The sequence below is a fragment of the Sander lucioperca genome, chromosome 5 (assembly GCF_008315115.2).
Source record: "Sander lucioperca isolate FBNREF2018 chromosome 5, SLUC_FBN_1.2, whole genome shotgun sequence".
In the NCBI taxonomy this organism is placed as follows: Eukaryota; Metazoa; Chordata; class Actinopteri; order Perciformes; family Percidae; genus Sander; species Sander lucioperca.
This window is the reverse complement of record NC_050177.1, coordinates 12,287,591-12,302,551: the sequence shown is the minus strand read 5'-3', so window position 1 is coordinate 12,302,551 and position 14,961 is coordinate 12,287,591. Positions and strand designations below refer to the sequence as shown.

General features: G+C 37.0%; 2 protein-coding genes and 1 long non-coding RNA gene across 8 annotated transcripts in view; 1 reads left to right on the top strand and 2 right to left on the bottom strand.

The window, feature by feature from the left end:
- Window positions 1-97: 97 nt before the first annotated feature.
- Window positions 98-2,117, bottom strand: il12a (interleukin 12a; the record flags this gene model as incomplete). The annotated part of the gene is made up of 6 exons (XM_031301016.1): window positions 98-550; window positions 712-753; window positions 885-1,025; window positions 1,360-1,401; window positions 1,734-1,823; window positions 1,953-2,117. Coding segments are annotated over 6 exons (621 nt in total), but the record flags the coding sequence as incomplete, so codon positions are not given.
- Window positions 2,118-9,003: 6,886 nt separating this feature from the next.
- On the top strand, window positions 9,004-11,932 carry LOC116050836. Its single transcript, XR_004105180.2, has 3 exons — window positions 9,004-9,014; window positions 9,431-9,437; window positions 11,812-11,932. It is a non-coding gene; the product is annotated as an uncharacterized LOC116050836 (long non-coding RNA).
- Window positions 10,318-14,961, bottom strand: part of schip1 (schwannomin interacting protein 1) — a 228,776-nt gene continuing 224,132 nt past the window's right edge. For all 6 annotated transcript variants that reach the window (XM_031301048.2, XM_031301050.2, XM_031301049.2 and 3 more), the window contains 3 exons: window positions 14,075-14,198; window positions 12,551-12,644; window positions 10,318-11,238 (listed from right to left, as the gene is read on the bottom strand). In XM_031301048.2, the coding sequence (XP_031156908.1) occupies window positions 11,187-11,238; window positions 12,551-12,644; window positions 14,075-14,198 (270 nt within the window). In that variant the 3' untranslated portion in view covers window positions 10,318-11,186. The remainder of the gene's footprint in view (window positions 11,239-12,550; window positions 12,645-14,074; window positions 14,199-14,961) is intronic.

Here is a 14,961-nt window from a genome sequence, read left to right as displayed (position 1 = left end):
CAAAAATTAAAAAAAAATCACTTCCACTTCATCACTTGCTAATACCAAACAATAATTTATTATAAATAACAATAAATAACATCACAGGCCATCAAATAAATAAATACATAAATACATGTAATAAATAGATCTCAAATAAATACTGTAGATATATTCCCCCAAATATTGGAATACTTTTAAATGGGCCAACAGCTGTCACTGAGTGAAGAGGCTTTAGTCTGGCCAGCTAGCTTATGCCTGCACAGTAATCATGAACACGGCTGTGCAGGCTGTGCAGTGTAAAGCACTACTTGGTTAGTAGTTGCAAATGATGGTAGTGAATGATCAGGATGGCTTGGTTAGGTAAATAGTAGAGATAGTGTGGCATTAGTGGAATGATGATGGTGGTGATGAGGAGATTGCAGGATGTTTACTTCCTGTGTTCTCCTGAGGAGATGTAGCCCATAGCTCGGTTGATGGTGATGGTTCGCACGTGGAAGCCCCTCATCTTCTTGCACATCTTCTGCCTGTTACTGAAGGTGTCATATCCCCACATCTGGGCAGCATCCTCCTACAAGACAACACAAGAGGGAAACAACATGAATACTCACCCTGACAAAAGGTTCTTAGAGAAATCTTTCCAAGGACAGATTTTATATCAGTTTTCCTCTTAAAGACTAAACAGGGAACAAACTAAAAAAGACAAACTAAAAAGAAGGAATTGAAAAATACCTCTGAAGAGTTGTTCACTCCATTCGGCATCAGGAAGCAGTTCTGTATAAACCAAGGAAGATTTCATCAGGCGAGTTATTAAAAGTTATTTCCCGGGAAATTCTCCCTCACTATTTCTGTCTTTAAATCCTGACTGTGTTTTTAGCCCTTCCGCACATGCATAACAAACACACCTTCATCAGGCTCTGTATTATTCCCAGAGTTGGTCTCAGTGCAACTTCTTCCTCAGGACTTCTGAGTGAGGAGTTGATGTAGGACTTAATAGCAGCATCATAGTGGGCCAAGTCCTTCATGATATTCGTCAGACATTTACTCTGTCAAGACAAGCAAGAAAAAAGACCCATCAGTCATCTGCTTTATAAAAAAGTGATTTAATGGGTGTATAATGTAAAAATATCCGGATTATGATGTGTAGAGACTGTCCTCCCCCAAAAAACAAGATAGATAGATAGATAGTAGATTGTGCAAGCAGCAACTATGATTCATTTTAACGTTGTAGGGGCGGCGCCCTCTAGTGGCTAACTTATTGTTAGAATAGCAGATTAATACCAAACCTTTGTTTAAGTGAAATAGATACTAGACTTAATACTTTTGTATAGCATACAGTAGCCTATGTCTGTTAATTCTAAAAAAAAAACTTAAGCATACCTCATTGAAGGATGAATTTCTTTGCATCATACAGCTTGAGTTCTGCGGGGTGAAAACATTTTAAACATGAGCAATTCTGCCATTTGTTTGACCTGTCAGGTGCCCATAAGCATCTTTGGACCATACACTTGCTTTAATATACTTGGACCATGCAATAGTTAGAGAAAGCTGAGTACAAATTATGAGGCATGAGGCTGTTTCCATAAAACAATTGTAGGCCAATCCTCTTTTGGAACATGTAAAACTATGCATTACATGCACATAGGATTTATATTTTCCTTACACAAAAAGTAGCCTGAAGATAATTCAAAGTTGAATCGGTATAAGTTGAATAATTATTCCATTAATATCACTGATAAATCAACGACTGTCACCTGAGTCAGAATGGGTGCGCAGGCCAGCACTGTGTCAGATGTAGTTCTAACCTCCATTGTATCAGAGGCGATGCCATGACACAAAACATCCTGTAATACAAAATAAGGGTATTCATTATTAATGAACTACTGAACAGAAGTGTGTGACAGAGTAAAAAAAGAAAGAAAGACAAAAATACAGCATCACAACATGAACATGGTGCAGTGAATTGTACTCACACTGCGGAGCCTGAGAAGCTCTCTGAGATTGCCAAGGAGGTTCTTGAAGTCTCCGCACTTTTCTGTGCTCACAGTGCGCACCGGGAGTCCTGTGGATGTGCAGCTTAGGGTGGTCAGCATCAGCACACAGCCGGCGGTGACTGCATGGCAAGAGAATAATAACCATCAACACATACAGTACGTCTTATGGCTTTACTCAAGAGTTGCATGACAAAACAGTTGATATGGAGAAAACAAATCGTATATCGTATAGGCTAGTCTGTGTTTTGGGCTCGCTGACTTACAGAAATTAAAGACTGCCATCTTTCTGATCAGGTAGATAATATCTCAGCTCGTGCCTGGTAAATCAGTAGCACTGTGTTGCTGTCTTCTTATCTGATTGTTTTTATATGTCAGTTTGGGGGGTTCCCTCAACGAGACAAACGTGTGATGTAAGTGTGTAGACAAGTTATGCAAATTTGTAGTAGGCCTAGCCTATAGCAGCTGTGACGTAGGAAAAGCGCCGACTTAACTTTTAAGTATCTGATTAATCATCTGGTTCTGTCAGCTGCATCCCCACATGGGAAATGGCATTCACCGTCCCTGCCACAATGTATGGGATCTATAGCTTCAGTCAGTACTCGGGAGGCAGCTACAGCATCTGCAAAGCACACCAACTAAAAACTATATATAACTATACTTGATAAAAAGATTCCACCTCAGCAATTTGCGCAATTACTTCTTGTTCGTTTGGGGTTTTCTCTCTGCTCAGCACGGGTGGGCGGTGGGTTTATGACTGCTATGTTCTCACGTAAAGATACTAAAACCATATAAATAGAAAGTCGTTTTAACATTTAATTAGGTAGACAGGATATTTATTGCAGATATATCTAATTTAGACTTATTCTCCCTAGTCAAAACGTGACAATAGAATGATAAAATTCTTACAGCGAAGAAGTCCAATTTCAGATATCTACAATACAGTTGTTAACCTACTAGTCATCATTTCAGATAGCCTATCCAAAATGGAAAACCATTCCAGCTATCCATAATGTAAGAAGTAAGAAAAAAGTATCTAAAATACATTTTGACTAGTACAAATGTAATTACGGATATCCCAAAAATGGCATTATGACTAGTAAAATGCAATTTCAGATGTCTACAATTAGAATTATTACTAGAAACAGTGCAAAAACAAAACACAAAAAACAAAAACAAAACATTGTGGTGTTCTGTTTTTCATTTTGGATACCTAAAATCAAAATTATGACCATTACAAATTGGATCGTCCAAGTTTTTGGGACCTGTGGTCCACTATTTGCACATTAATAAAAGGAAGTACTCTCTGAAACTACAGTGGTCAGTGAGTGGTTAACAGGAGTTTCCTGGCCTTTCTCTTGCTTCACCATAGAAACATCAACGACTGAAACTTACCATCACTCTTTAAATGCAGTAGGTATATGATCAGTCAGAGGACCCACCGGCAGAGAAAGGGGACTTTCTCAGAGATACAGTTATCATAGTAAACCTTCCAGCCATAATTCTGTACGTTTATAACTTAAACCACAACTAACCATTCATCATATGTAAGTCAACACGCTGTCATCTTTCATGTGAAAGAAAAAAAAAAATCCTAATTATGACATTAAAGGGGTTGTCCCTTTAAAGGCTGTGTTGCAGGGTTCATTTTCCAATGAATTTGCCCAATTTGCTTGTTGGTAATAAACATTTAAACTGTTACCCAACAACATCAAATATAATGGATATCACAAAACGGAATATAATACGAAAAAGTAGGTAGGCTACTATTTTACAGCGGTTTGCAATGATTCTCCTTTCCCCCACAATGCATTGCATTACGTCACGTTGGGGAGACGACAGACCAAAAGCCTGTCTCCTTCTCTGCCACTGGTCTTGCCAAATATGACTTTTGGTCTCGAGTCCAGGTGTCTTTATTATGATGATAATAATATTGGAGGGAAAGTGAAACACAGATTGGACGGGGATGCTGTTCAGCTTTTCACAAGTTTAGACAGCTAGCTAATGCTACGCCGATATTTTGCTAACGTTAGCGCAACGGCGCTAGCCCAGCCTGCTAGGTAAATATTACAAATGCCTTCGGAGTTTTCTATATCTGCATCCACGTTGTCAACATAAGACCTGTGGCATTAGTGCTCCTTTTGTACCATAATTTTATTGAATGAAATATTACGAGAGTTTTTGAGTATGTTAAGCCCCTCAAAAAGTCAATTCATTTGCTGGAAGACAGAAGGAATAATTATAATTCCTTCAGGGTCCGTGTACTTGGTGGCCAACGGATTTTCGTTTTGAAAGGAAAAAAACAAAAACGAAAAACGGCCAGTTTCCCAATTATCATTAGTAAATAGGAAAACAAAAAACGGAAAACAACCCATTATTCGTTTTTTGTTTTGATATTAAAAAACGGAAAACGAAAAACAATCTCGTTATCCGATTGTCTTTGATGTATTTGTAGATGGAACTCGGAAATTAAAATACGTGTGTATAAGTCGTATTCCTTAATTTTGCATTGGTATTTTTTTCGTGAACCGGAAGTTACTCCCGCCACGCCAAGACCCGCCCTTCAATAGCATTTATTGGCCAGTACCGCCTGTAAGATCCGTTCTGTGGATGCGCATAATTACGTAGTAGAAAACTAACAATGTCCCTGTGCGATTTGTAACTGTCGGTACACGATCCGTTCTGCCTGCACGATAGACTGTATATAAATAACATGTGTCAACACTTTATGACCAAACATTACAACTTTTTTATTAAATCTTTTTTTATTAAATCTTTATTATACAATAGTCATAGCTACAAACATTCGAAACTTGTCACTGATCCAAAACCGTGTAGCGACATCGTTGTTGTGTTGTTTACGTTAATGTTTTTACCTTTAATACTTCGTCTTGACTAATAACCATAGACTGTCTATTATTAATGCGATGAAGTGTAAACGTACATAAGTGTCCTTTTGAAGATGGGATTGACAGCTCTCCCAGCCACCACTGCTGTATACCACTATAGTAGCTACATGCTAATGGCAGTAAACACTATAGTAACTACATGCTAACGGTCATCTTAGCTGGCAATGTTGTTAAATTCTCCCCAATTCCGGGTCACATTCCTGCTGAAACATGTCCGATTGTGTAGTGTTTGGTCTGCGATTTTTGACGTTAGAAAGTGCTGCTTCGTTCCACTACAATCTAACGTTAGCATACTCATAGCTAACTATTGTAGCTGCATGCTAACGCGACATAGCGGAGCATATATAGCTAGCTATGTACGTATATAGCAGGACTTTGTACCGTAAAAAATCACCAATAAAGGCTTCTAAACCAAATGCTAAACAAATACAAATACAGTAAAGTGACCGGAATTAGGGGTGAAATGTCCAGCATTGAGCTACATAATAGTTTGCTAGGAGTATGTTGGTCTCTCACAGAGATCTCATTTGTAGCCCTGTTTTTACCTGATACTTTCATAGAAGTACAAACACATGAAGTGAGAGGTATACACATGCTTAAACTTTATTTAAAACATGGTTAACCTGAAGCAGGACGGAGTCATGACTTATAACACCAAAGCAAGGCTTCTAGCTCAGGCTAGCTAGCGTTAGCAAATTACCTTCAAAGTTGTAAAGAAATGACGAAACGTAAAATTTGAAGCCTTTATTTAATTTGCTACATGGTGTTGTACTGGATGGCCGGACGACCTCTGTATATCATTAACAGATACTTTAGGCAACTCCAGCAAACACCTTGTAAACTTCATCTTTGCCATCATAACGGTCTACTGTCACTGTCTAATGTTTTCTTCCGGTAACCGGGAATGTCCAAACATCATTATGCCAATGCGTGCATAGAGCTGTGAAGTTTGCCGGTGTTCGCGCAAGCGTAGAACTGATCAGGCAGTGCACAGAACGGATTTTACAGGCGGTACAGATCGGGTACTGACAAAGGAATAAGATTTATACACACATTTTAATTTCCGAGTTCCATCTACAAATACATCAAAGAAAATCGGATAACGAGATTGTTTTTCGTTTTCCGTTTTTTAATATCAAAACAAAAAACGAATAATGGGTTGTTTTCCGTTTTTTGTTTTCCTATTTACTAATGGTAATTGGGAAACTGGCCGTTTTTCGTTTTTGTTTTTTTCTTTTCAAAACGAAAATCTGTTGGCCACCAAGTACACGGACCCTTTAGTTTCAATAGGGCCTGCAAGCAGCATTGGACGGGCCCTCGCGCCTCTGCGTGCGTCGGGGTTACTGGCGGACGCCGCTCCTTGCGACCGTGCATTTGCGCGGCACTCAGACACTGCAAATCATCACCAATGAAAAGGGAACTCCATGCTGAGTTCAATGATACCTCACACAAGACTCTACATCATACAGTTCCTTAGCTGTGAAAGGAGGCGTGGCTACAGCATAGGGGGCAGGTCAAACCATCACCAATCAAAAAGAAACTCTCTGCTGAGTTCAATGATACTGTCGGTACACGATCCGTTCTGCCTGCATGATCCGTTCTGCACATGCGCAAAATGTTCGCGCATGCGCGGTTGTACGAGGATTTACGACACTGCACGATCTGTTCCACGCTTCCGGTCGACAGCCAAGCTAACGTTAGTTTAGCTAACAGCTAATTCGGCTAACTGCTAGCTGAGACAGCATGTAATAACTTTAAAAGACCCTCAAAATAAAACTTGAAAATAAACGTTGACATATATAACAAACACCTAACATATATAACAGCTGTTACGTCAGTTCTACTTTACTTGTGCTCATTTAAAATACAATCACTCAATACTTGTCTTTATTGTTATTACTGTGAAGTCTTAATTTAGCTGTAGCCTGCTTTTCCCATTACGTTTGAGTTAACGTTATTTTAGACTGAATCTAGCTGTCAGCTAGCGGTTAGCCGAATTAGCTGTTAGCTAAACTAACGTTAGCTTCCCGGTGGAGGCTAGCCATAGGCTAGCGTGGAACAGATCGTGCAGGTCGTATGGATACGTAAAACAGTATTATCTTGCGCATGTGCAGAACGGATCGTGCAGGCAGAACGGATCGTGTACCGACAGATACCTCACACAAGACTCTACCTTAAATGGGTCACCAGTTATGAAAGGGGATGTGGTTTAAGCATAGGGGGCGGGCCAAACCATCACCAATGAAGAAGGAACTCTCTGAAAAGTCAATTTTTGCCCATAAATGTCATCAGGCCTGGACCCTTGTCTCCACCACAGCTTCAAATGTCTCCTGTTTGCAGCCAATAACGGAGCCAGACTTCCTTATCAGTTTGTTCAGTCTGTTTTTGTTGCTGGCTCAGATGCTGCTTCCATAGTAGAGGACTGAGGAGAACAGAGCGCTGGCTACAACAGACTGATAGAACATCTAGAATATTCTGCTGCACACATTGAAGGATCTCAGCTTGCTCAGGAAAATATAGAGTCTAACCCTAATCCCTTTCTTGTATACAGCAGTAGTAGTAGTATGTTGAAAAAAAGTCATAGTATAGTATGTTGAAAAAGTAATAAAAAGTCATAGTATGGTATGTCAAAAAAAGTTATAGTATTGTATGTCGAAAAAAGTAATAAAAAAGTCATAGTGTAGTATGTTGAACAACGTCATCAAAAAGTTATAGTATGGTATGTCGGAAAAAAGTCATAAAAAAGTCATAGTATAGTATGTCGAAAAAAGTCATGAAAAAGTTATAGTATAGTATGTCGAAAAAGTCATGAATAAATCATAGTATAGTGTGTCAAAAAAAGTCATAGTTTAGTATGTCGAAAAAAGTCATAAAAAGTAATAGTATAGTATGTCGAAAAAAGTCATAAAAAAGTCACAGTATAGTATGTTGAAAAAAGAATCATAGTATAGTATGTCGAAAAAAAGTCATACTATAGTATGTCGAAAAAAGTCATAGTATAGTATTTCGAAAATTCATAAAAGTATCAATATAGTACGTCAAAAGTCATAGTATAGTATGTCGAAAAAAGTAATGAAAGAGTCATAACATGACAAAAAATTCAAAAAAAGTCATAGTGTAGTATGTTGAAAAAACTCATTAAAAAGTCATAGTATATTATATCGAAAAAAAGTCATATTATAGTACATCGAAAAAAGTAAAAAAATTATAGTATGATGAAAAAAGTCAAAAGTCATAGTATAGTATGTCGAAAAAAGTGATAAAAATGTCATAGTATAGTGTGTGGAAAAACGTGATACAAAAGTCATAGTACAGTATGTCGAAAAAAATCTAAGTATATTATGTCGAAAAAAGTAATGAATAAATCACAGTGTAGTATGTCGAAAAAAGCCATATTATAGTACATCAAAAAAAGTAAAAAAAAAAGTCATAGTATAGTATGTTGAAAAAAGTCATGAAAAAGTCATAGCATGTTGAAAAAAGTCAATATAGTTTGTCGAATAAAGTCATAGTATAGTATGTCGAAAAAAGTCATAGTATACATGTCGATAAAAGTCATAGTATAGTATGTAAAAAAAAATTCATAGTGTATGTCGAAAAAGTCATAAAAAAGTTATAGTATAGTATGTCGAAAAAAGTCATTAAAAAGTCACAGTATAGTATGTCGAAAGAAGTCAATATAGTTTGTCGAATAAAGTCAATATAGTATGTCAAAAAAAGTCATAGTATACATGTCGATAAAAGTCATAGTATAGTATGTCGAAAACAATTCATAGTGTTGTATGTCAAAAAAAGTCATAAAAAGTCATAGTATAGTATGTCTAAAAAGTCGTAGTATATTATGTCGTAAAAAAGTCATAGTATAGTCTGTCGAAAAAAGTCAATAAAAAGTAATATTATGTTATGTTGAAAAAAAAGTCATAGTATAGTATGTCGAAAAAAGTCATAACAAAGTCGTAGTATATTATGTTAAAAAAAGTCATAGTATATTATGTTAAAAAAAGTCAATAAAAAGTAATATTATGTTATGTTGAAAAAAAGTCATAGTATAGTATGTTAAAAAAAAGTCATAGTATAGTATATCAAAAATGTCATAAAAAAGTCGTATTCTACTTTTTTTGACATACTATACTATGTCATAAAAAAGTCATAGTATAGAAAGTCGAAAAAAGTCATAGTATAGTCTGTCAAAAAAAGTCATTAAAAAGTCATAGTATATTATGTCGAAAAAAGTCATAGTATAGTATGTCGAAAAAATTCATAGTATAGTATGTCAAAAATGTCATAAAAAAGTCGTATTCTACTTTTTTTGACATACTATACTATGTCATAAAAAAGTCATAGTATAGAAAGTCGAAAAAAGTCATAGTATAGTCTGTCAAAAAAAGTCATTAAAAAGTCATAGTATATTATGTCGAAAAAAGTCATAGTATATTATGTTGAAAAAAGTCATAGTAGACAAAGTCTGTCGAAAAAAGTCATTAAAAAGTCATGGTATAGTATGTCGAAAAAAGTCATAGGATAGTAAGTTGTTTGTACAAATGCTGGTAGCAAGCAGGTCTTGAACCCAACATGGGTACCTTAGGTGCTTAGAACAAACCTACCGCTCCACCATAAACTACGCTTACAACTGTTCTCTTGGCGTATTTGACTTCTTCATTTTAGTATGTTGAAAGAAGTCATAAAAAAGTCACAGTATAGTATGTCTAAAAAGTCATAGTATAGTATATCGAAAAAAAATCAGTATAGTACGTCAAAAAAAGTCATAAAAAGACATAGTATAGTATGTCGAAAAATGTCAAAAAAGTATCAATATAGTACGTCAAAAAAGTCATAAAAAGACATAGTATAGTATGGCGAAAAAAGTCATAAAAGTATCAATATAGTACATCAAAAAAGTCATAGTATAGTATGTCAAAAAAAGTCAAAAAAGTCATATAGTATGTCAAAAAAGTCATAGTATAGTATGTCGAAAAAAGTCATAAAAGAGTCATAGTATAGCATGTTGAAAAAAGTCATAAAAAGGTCATAGTATGACGAAAAAGTCCAAAAAGTCATCGTATAGTATGTTGGAAAAAGTCATAAAAAAGTAAAAGTATAGTTTGTCGAAAAAAGTCATAGTGTAGTATGTCGAAAAAAGTGATAAAGTCATAGTATGTTGAAAAAAGTCATTAAAAAATCATACTATATGTAGTATGTCAGCATAGTATAGTATATAAGTATAGTTTGTTAAAAAAGTCATTAAAAAGCCATAGTATAGTATGTCGAAAAAAGTGAAAAAATCATATTTCCATTAGAAAGTTCATTTTAAAGAATAAAAGCTCATTTCAAAGACCAGCAACAGCAGCTGCACATACATTCATGTTGATCCTTTGTTATTTACCTACTTGAATGTATCTTTTTTATCTTATCTCAACATACTGCACAACAAACCAACATATATGAAACAAAGTTTATTCTTTATTTTACATATCTGTACATAAACATTTCTTCCCTCAAATAAAGATTCTGATTACAGTAGGATGAAAACGATATTAACACACTTATTCATTTAAAATGACTCGTGTCAGAAAATCAACATTCACAAAATGTTGAGGAGCAATTAGAGTGAACGTATTACCAAAAGCTACGACTCCACTACAAGGCAGGCATGTTTCCTTTACACTCTTTTAGCACCTTCAAATAAACATTTCTCAGTTGAAAACTACCATTTGTGCAGAATAAAAACAGGTCGACTTTGAAATACTTTAAAATTACTGTCCAACTTAAAATGGTCTGAAGAAGTTAGTTTCCATCATTTGTTTTTATTCAATGTTGTTTCTTTTTTCTCATGACTGACTTTCTACTAAATTTTTCACTATTATTTTATTTTTTCCCACAATTTTTGCATCTGACAATTATAATTTAGTGGCGAATGTAGAAAGTTAAAAAGAAACAATAGCAAAGCAAGGCCGATCACTGCACAGGAAGCTGGGGACAGAATCCATGACAACACACAATCAGTTTCCTCTTCTCCCAGGAAGCAGGAAGTGCTCCTCCGTCCTTAGTGCTGGGAGAAAACCACAGAAGCAAATGAAAGAGGGTGGCCTTCTCCTTTGCTGCTGATACCACTGGAGTCAGTGGGTTGGACACAAAGGTAGACATGGGGAGACGGGGAAGCAGCAAGGCGCAAAATACTTTGGACAAGCGGGCAGGATTTGGAACGACACAGGGCAGAGATGGAATGGCCGGGGGGGGGGGGGGAATCTGGTTTGGAGCGGGAGCTTAGCTTGGCAAAGGGGAGCAGGGTGGAACAGGGACGGGCATCTTATTTAGATAGGGTCCTCTCAGCCAAATGTTTCTGCTGGCTCTCAGCATGCCTGGAAAAGAGAAAAGGAACATACAGTCACTTAACGGATAAGTCTGGTGATATTTCATTTATTTTTCTCACTCTTATGTAGATACCTTCAAGTAAAGTGTAACCCTTTTTGTGAACAAATTTGGAGAAAAGACCCAAACCAAAAATGAATTGATCCTACTCACTAAATTGTCTGTGTAGCTAAAGCTCAGTGTAGCTTATCCCTTTGTGCCATATACCTTCCATTGTTGTCCAGAAAATATTAGACATTAAACTAAAAAAAACAAAAAACACATGAGTGAGCCACACTGTTATATATTGTTCTGTTCCTCTGATAAATCGCCTCGAGTGATGCCATGTGAGTCAGCATCAACTAGGGTTGAAAACTACAAGTTTGAAAATAAAAAAACAACACATTCTTGGGTTGTGGAGAAAAAGCCTTAGCCGCTACTAGCATAATACACCTGACCGAACTGTTGGTGGTCGAGTTGCATTTTGGTTAATGTAGGCACGAGGTTTTGACAAGGAAGAAAGATGTGGAATAAAAAAACGACAATATCTCTGTTTCTACTGCATTGACTGTATATCATGACAGGGGCGTCAGACTGGGGGGGAAAAGGGGACTGAGTACCCAGGGCCCTCATGTGAGGAGGGCCCAAAAAGATGCTAGAATGAATAGCTGTGGATGTGGGGAGGGGCCCATAGAGAATGCCTTTCTACAGGGCCCAGAATGTTGTGCTACGCCCCTGTATCACAAGTCTGGCAATGTTATCTCTTTTTTTTTTTAAGATTATTCTTTTGGGCATTTTTAGGCCTTTATTTTCACAGGACAGATGAAGACATGAAAGGGGAGAGAGAGGGGGAATGACATGCAGCAAAGGGTTGCAGGTTGGAGTCGAACCTGCGGCCGCTGCGTCAAGGAGTAAACCTCTATATATGTGCGCTTGCTACCAACTGAGCTAACCCGGCCACAGCAATGTTATCTCTTTTAAAAAACTACAGTGCCCAGCTGTTTTCATTTAACCTTTTTAAATAAAATAAAATAAATTTAATTTCATCTTAAAAACTATACACTTGGTACTTATGTTTAAATATTTACATCTTCAGTAGAAACAAATGGGCTAAAGGCTAAGCCACAGACGGGGTAAGAGAGAGAGAAAGTATTGAGAGATGGACTTTTTTTCATGGGACTTCTGACAATAACAAAATGTAGACTTTTTCTTTCCAATCTTATTCTTTAAATGAAGGAGTTTTTACTCTTATACATCAGATATGAACTAAATGGATGGTAAATATGATAAATTAGATCCTCATTACAGTAAGTGCCTCATCACCTGGTGAGGTCCTCTATGTCAACCAGCATGGCATCTTGCTCCATGTGTAGTTCATCCCGAATCAGCAGCAACTGTACAAGCTCCTCATTCAGACCTGGAGTGGAAGATAATTTGAGGAATAATATTAAAGCAGCCATATTATGCTCATTTTCAGGTTCATAATTGTATTTTAAGGTTGTACCAGAATAGGTTTACATGGTTTAATTTTCAAAAAACACCATATTTGTGTTGTACTGCAGTGTTCTCTCTGACTGCTGCAGATCCTCTTTTCAGCTGGTCTCCGTTTTAGCTACAGAGTGAGACCTCTTTTCTTCTTCTTCTTCTGTACTATCTTTGATTGCACTGCACATGCCCAGTAGCTCAGATGTAGATAATGTCAGCTAGCTAGCTCCATAGACAGTAAAAGAAAGGCTGTTTCTACAACTTCGGTCAGTTACAAGGCAGGATTAGCTGGGAGACTTCTAAATGAGGGCGCACATGTAGGTAGTTCTTTTGTAGATTATGGTGAACTTGTGTGTGTTGTAGCAGTGCTTTGCTATTGAGAATGAGGTAGCATGCTAGCGTTAGCATGCTAGCGTTAGCCATAGCGTTAGCATGCTAACGCTACGGGCTAATGGTTGCGGTTAGCCTGCTCGTTTCGGCTTGTGACGTCACAAGCCGTGCCGATTTTGAACAGCTCACCCAGAGACTGAAGGCAGGACACATTCAGAAACCATATTTCACTCTAAACAGCATGGGTGGATTTTTTTCAAAGTTTGTATGTGTGTGGAAGCACCAGAGACACAACATAACACCCCAAATCCCAGAAAAAGTGATTTTTTCATAATATGGGCACTTTAACATCATGTTGGGCTACAGATGTATCACTACAGTATGAAAAAACAGGAATTTGTCCACATCATATTTACAATATGGAAATACTTAAAACCCCACAATGACCACAGTTGACCATAACAGATATTCTATTGTAACCCTTATCAATAAACCTACATGATATACTGCCTGAAATCTCCCACTATAGGTTAAAAAAAATGACCTCACAAAGCCATCGAAATCTGAGCATAGACAGTCTGACAGTCACACATTAGTGGTTGTTCTCATCAATGTTTCAGCTATTGTTCGCTCGGCTTTGCCAGAAAATATGAAGCAGCGACAAAAGAGATTTTGAAGGGAAAGTCTGTTTAGTAATTTAAAAGTAGCTCATGATTTTGGCACTCTTGGGGATTTTCGATCTGTTTTATGTAAAATGTGAGATTATTCATCCCTGAGTAGCAGGATCAATGATCTGTACAGTGCAGTAACAGTAAATGCTTAGGGGAAGCTGTTAACTGGTACAGTTCTTTGAACTGACTATCATATATAAAAGCACTTTCACATCCACTAAAAAAGGGAAAGGGTCAGTATGCATGTGCATGTTTTTCCCCCATTTGCTCGCTTGCTCATTTCTGCAGTTAAAAGTAGAGGTCAGTGACTCTGTGTATGTGTGTATGTACTGTAATGTATGCATGTTTGTGGTTAACTCACTCTCAATCTGGGAGTGCAGGTCATTGACTATAACCTGGAGCTGCCCCAGCGTCATATCTCTCAAGTCGGTGGGCTTCAGGCTTCTTTTCATTAGACACTCACTGATGTGGGGCATGTGTGGAAGCTGCAGAAACACACACACACACACACACACACACACACACACACACACACACACACACACACACACACACACACACACACACACACACACACACACACACACACACACACACACACACACACTTACATGAAGAAAAAACCCTTAGACATTGTGGTTTTTCTATCTGGAGGTTGAAACAAGGTTCAGCTACACACGTCATTTTCTGCTGTGTTGTATTTCAGATATGTATACACTTCCTTGTTAAAGACATTGTGTCAAACGATTTATTTCCTGCAACAAAAAGATACTGCATATTATTGTAAACTCGTGGACCTATTATCATGTGAAATAGACATATAGACATATCATTAAATAAATAAGAATCAGAATCAAAATCAGACTGAAATCAGACAGAAATTACTTTCACTGCATCTACATTATAAAGTTCAGTTGTATTGACTAAACAACAATCAATCAATCAATCGTTTAAATCATTTATCAATCAAAACTGCCAAACATTTACTGGTGCCAGATTGTCGGACGGGAGCATTGTCTGATTTTCTGGCTATTGGCAAACAATGAATCTGTCCACTAAAAAATAATAATCAGCAGGTTATTCGGTAATGAAAACAATTGCTGGTTGTAGCCCTCACTTTGCTAGAATCTGGTCAAAAGCAACAACGGCATTAATTATCAGCAGAATTTAGAGCAGTCGAATCAAATGATTTATAATTAATCAAAACTAAAAAAGTCAGCTGTTTTTGACTGACTGATAGTATGTGCA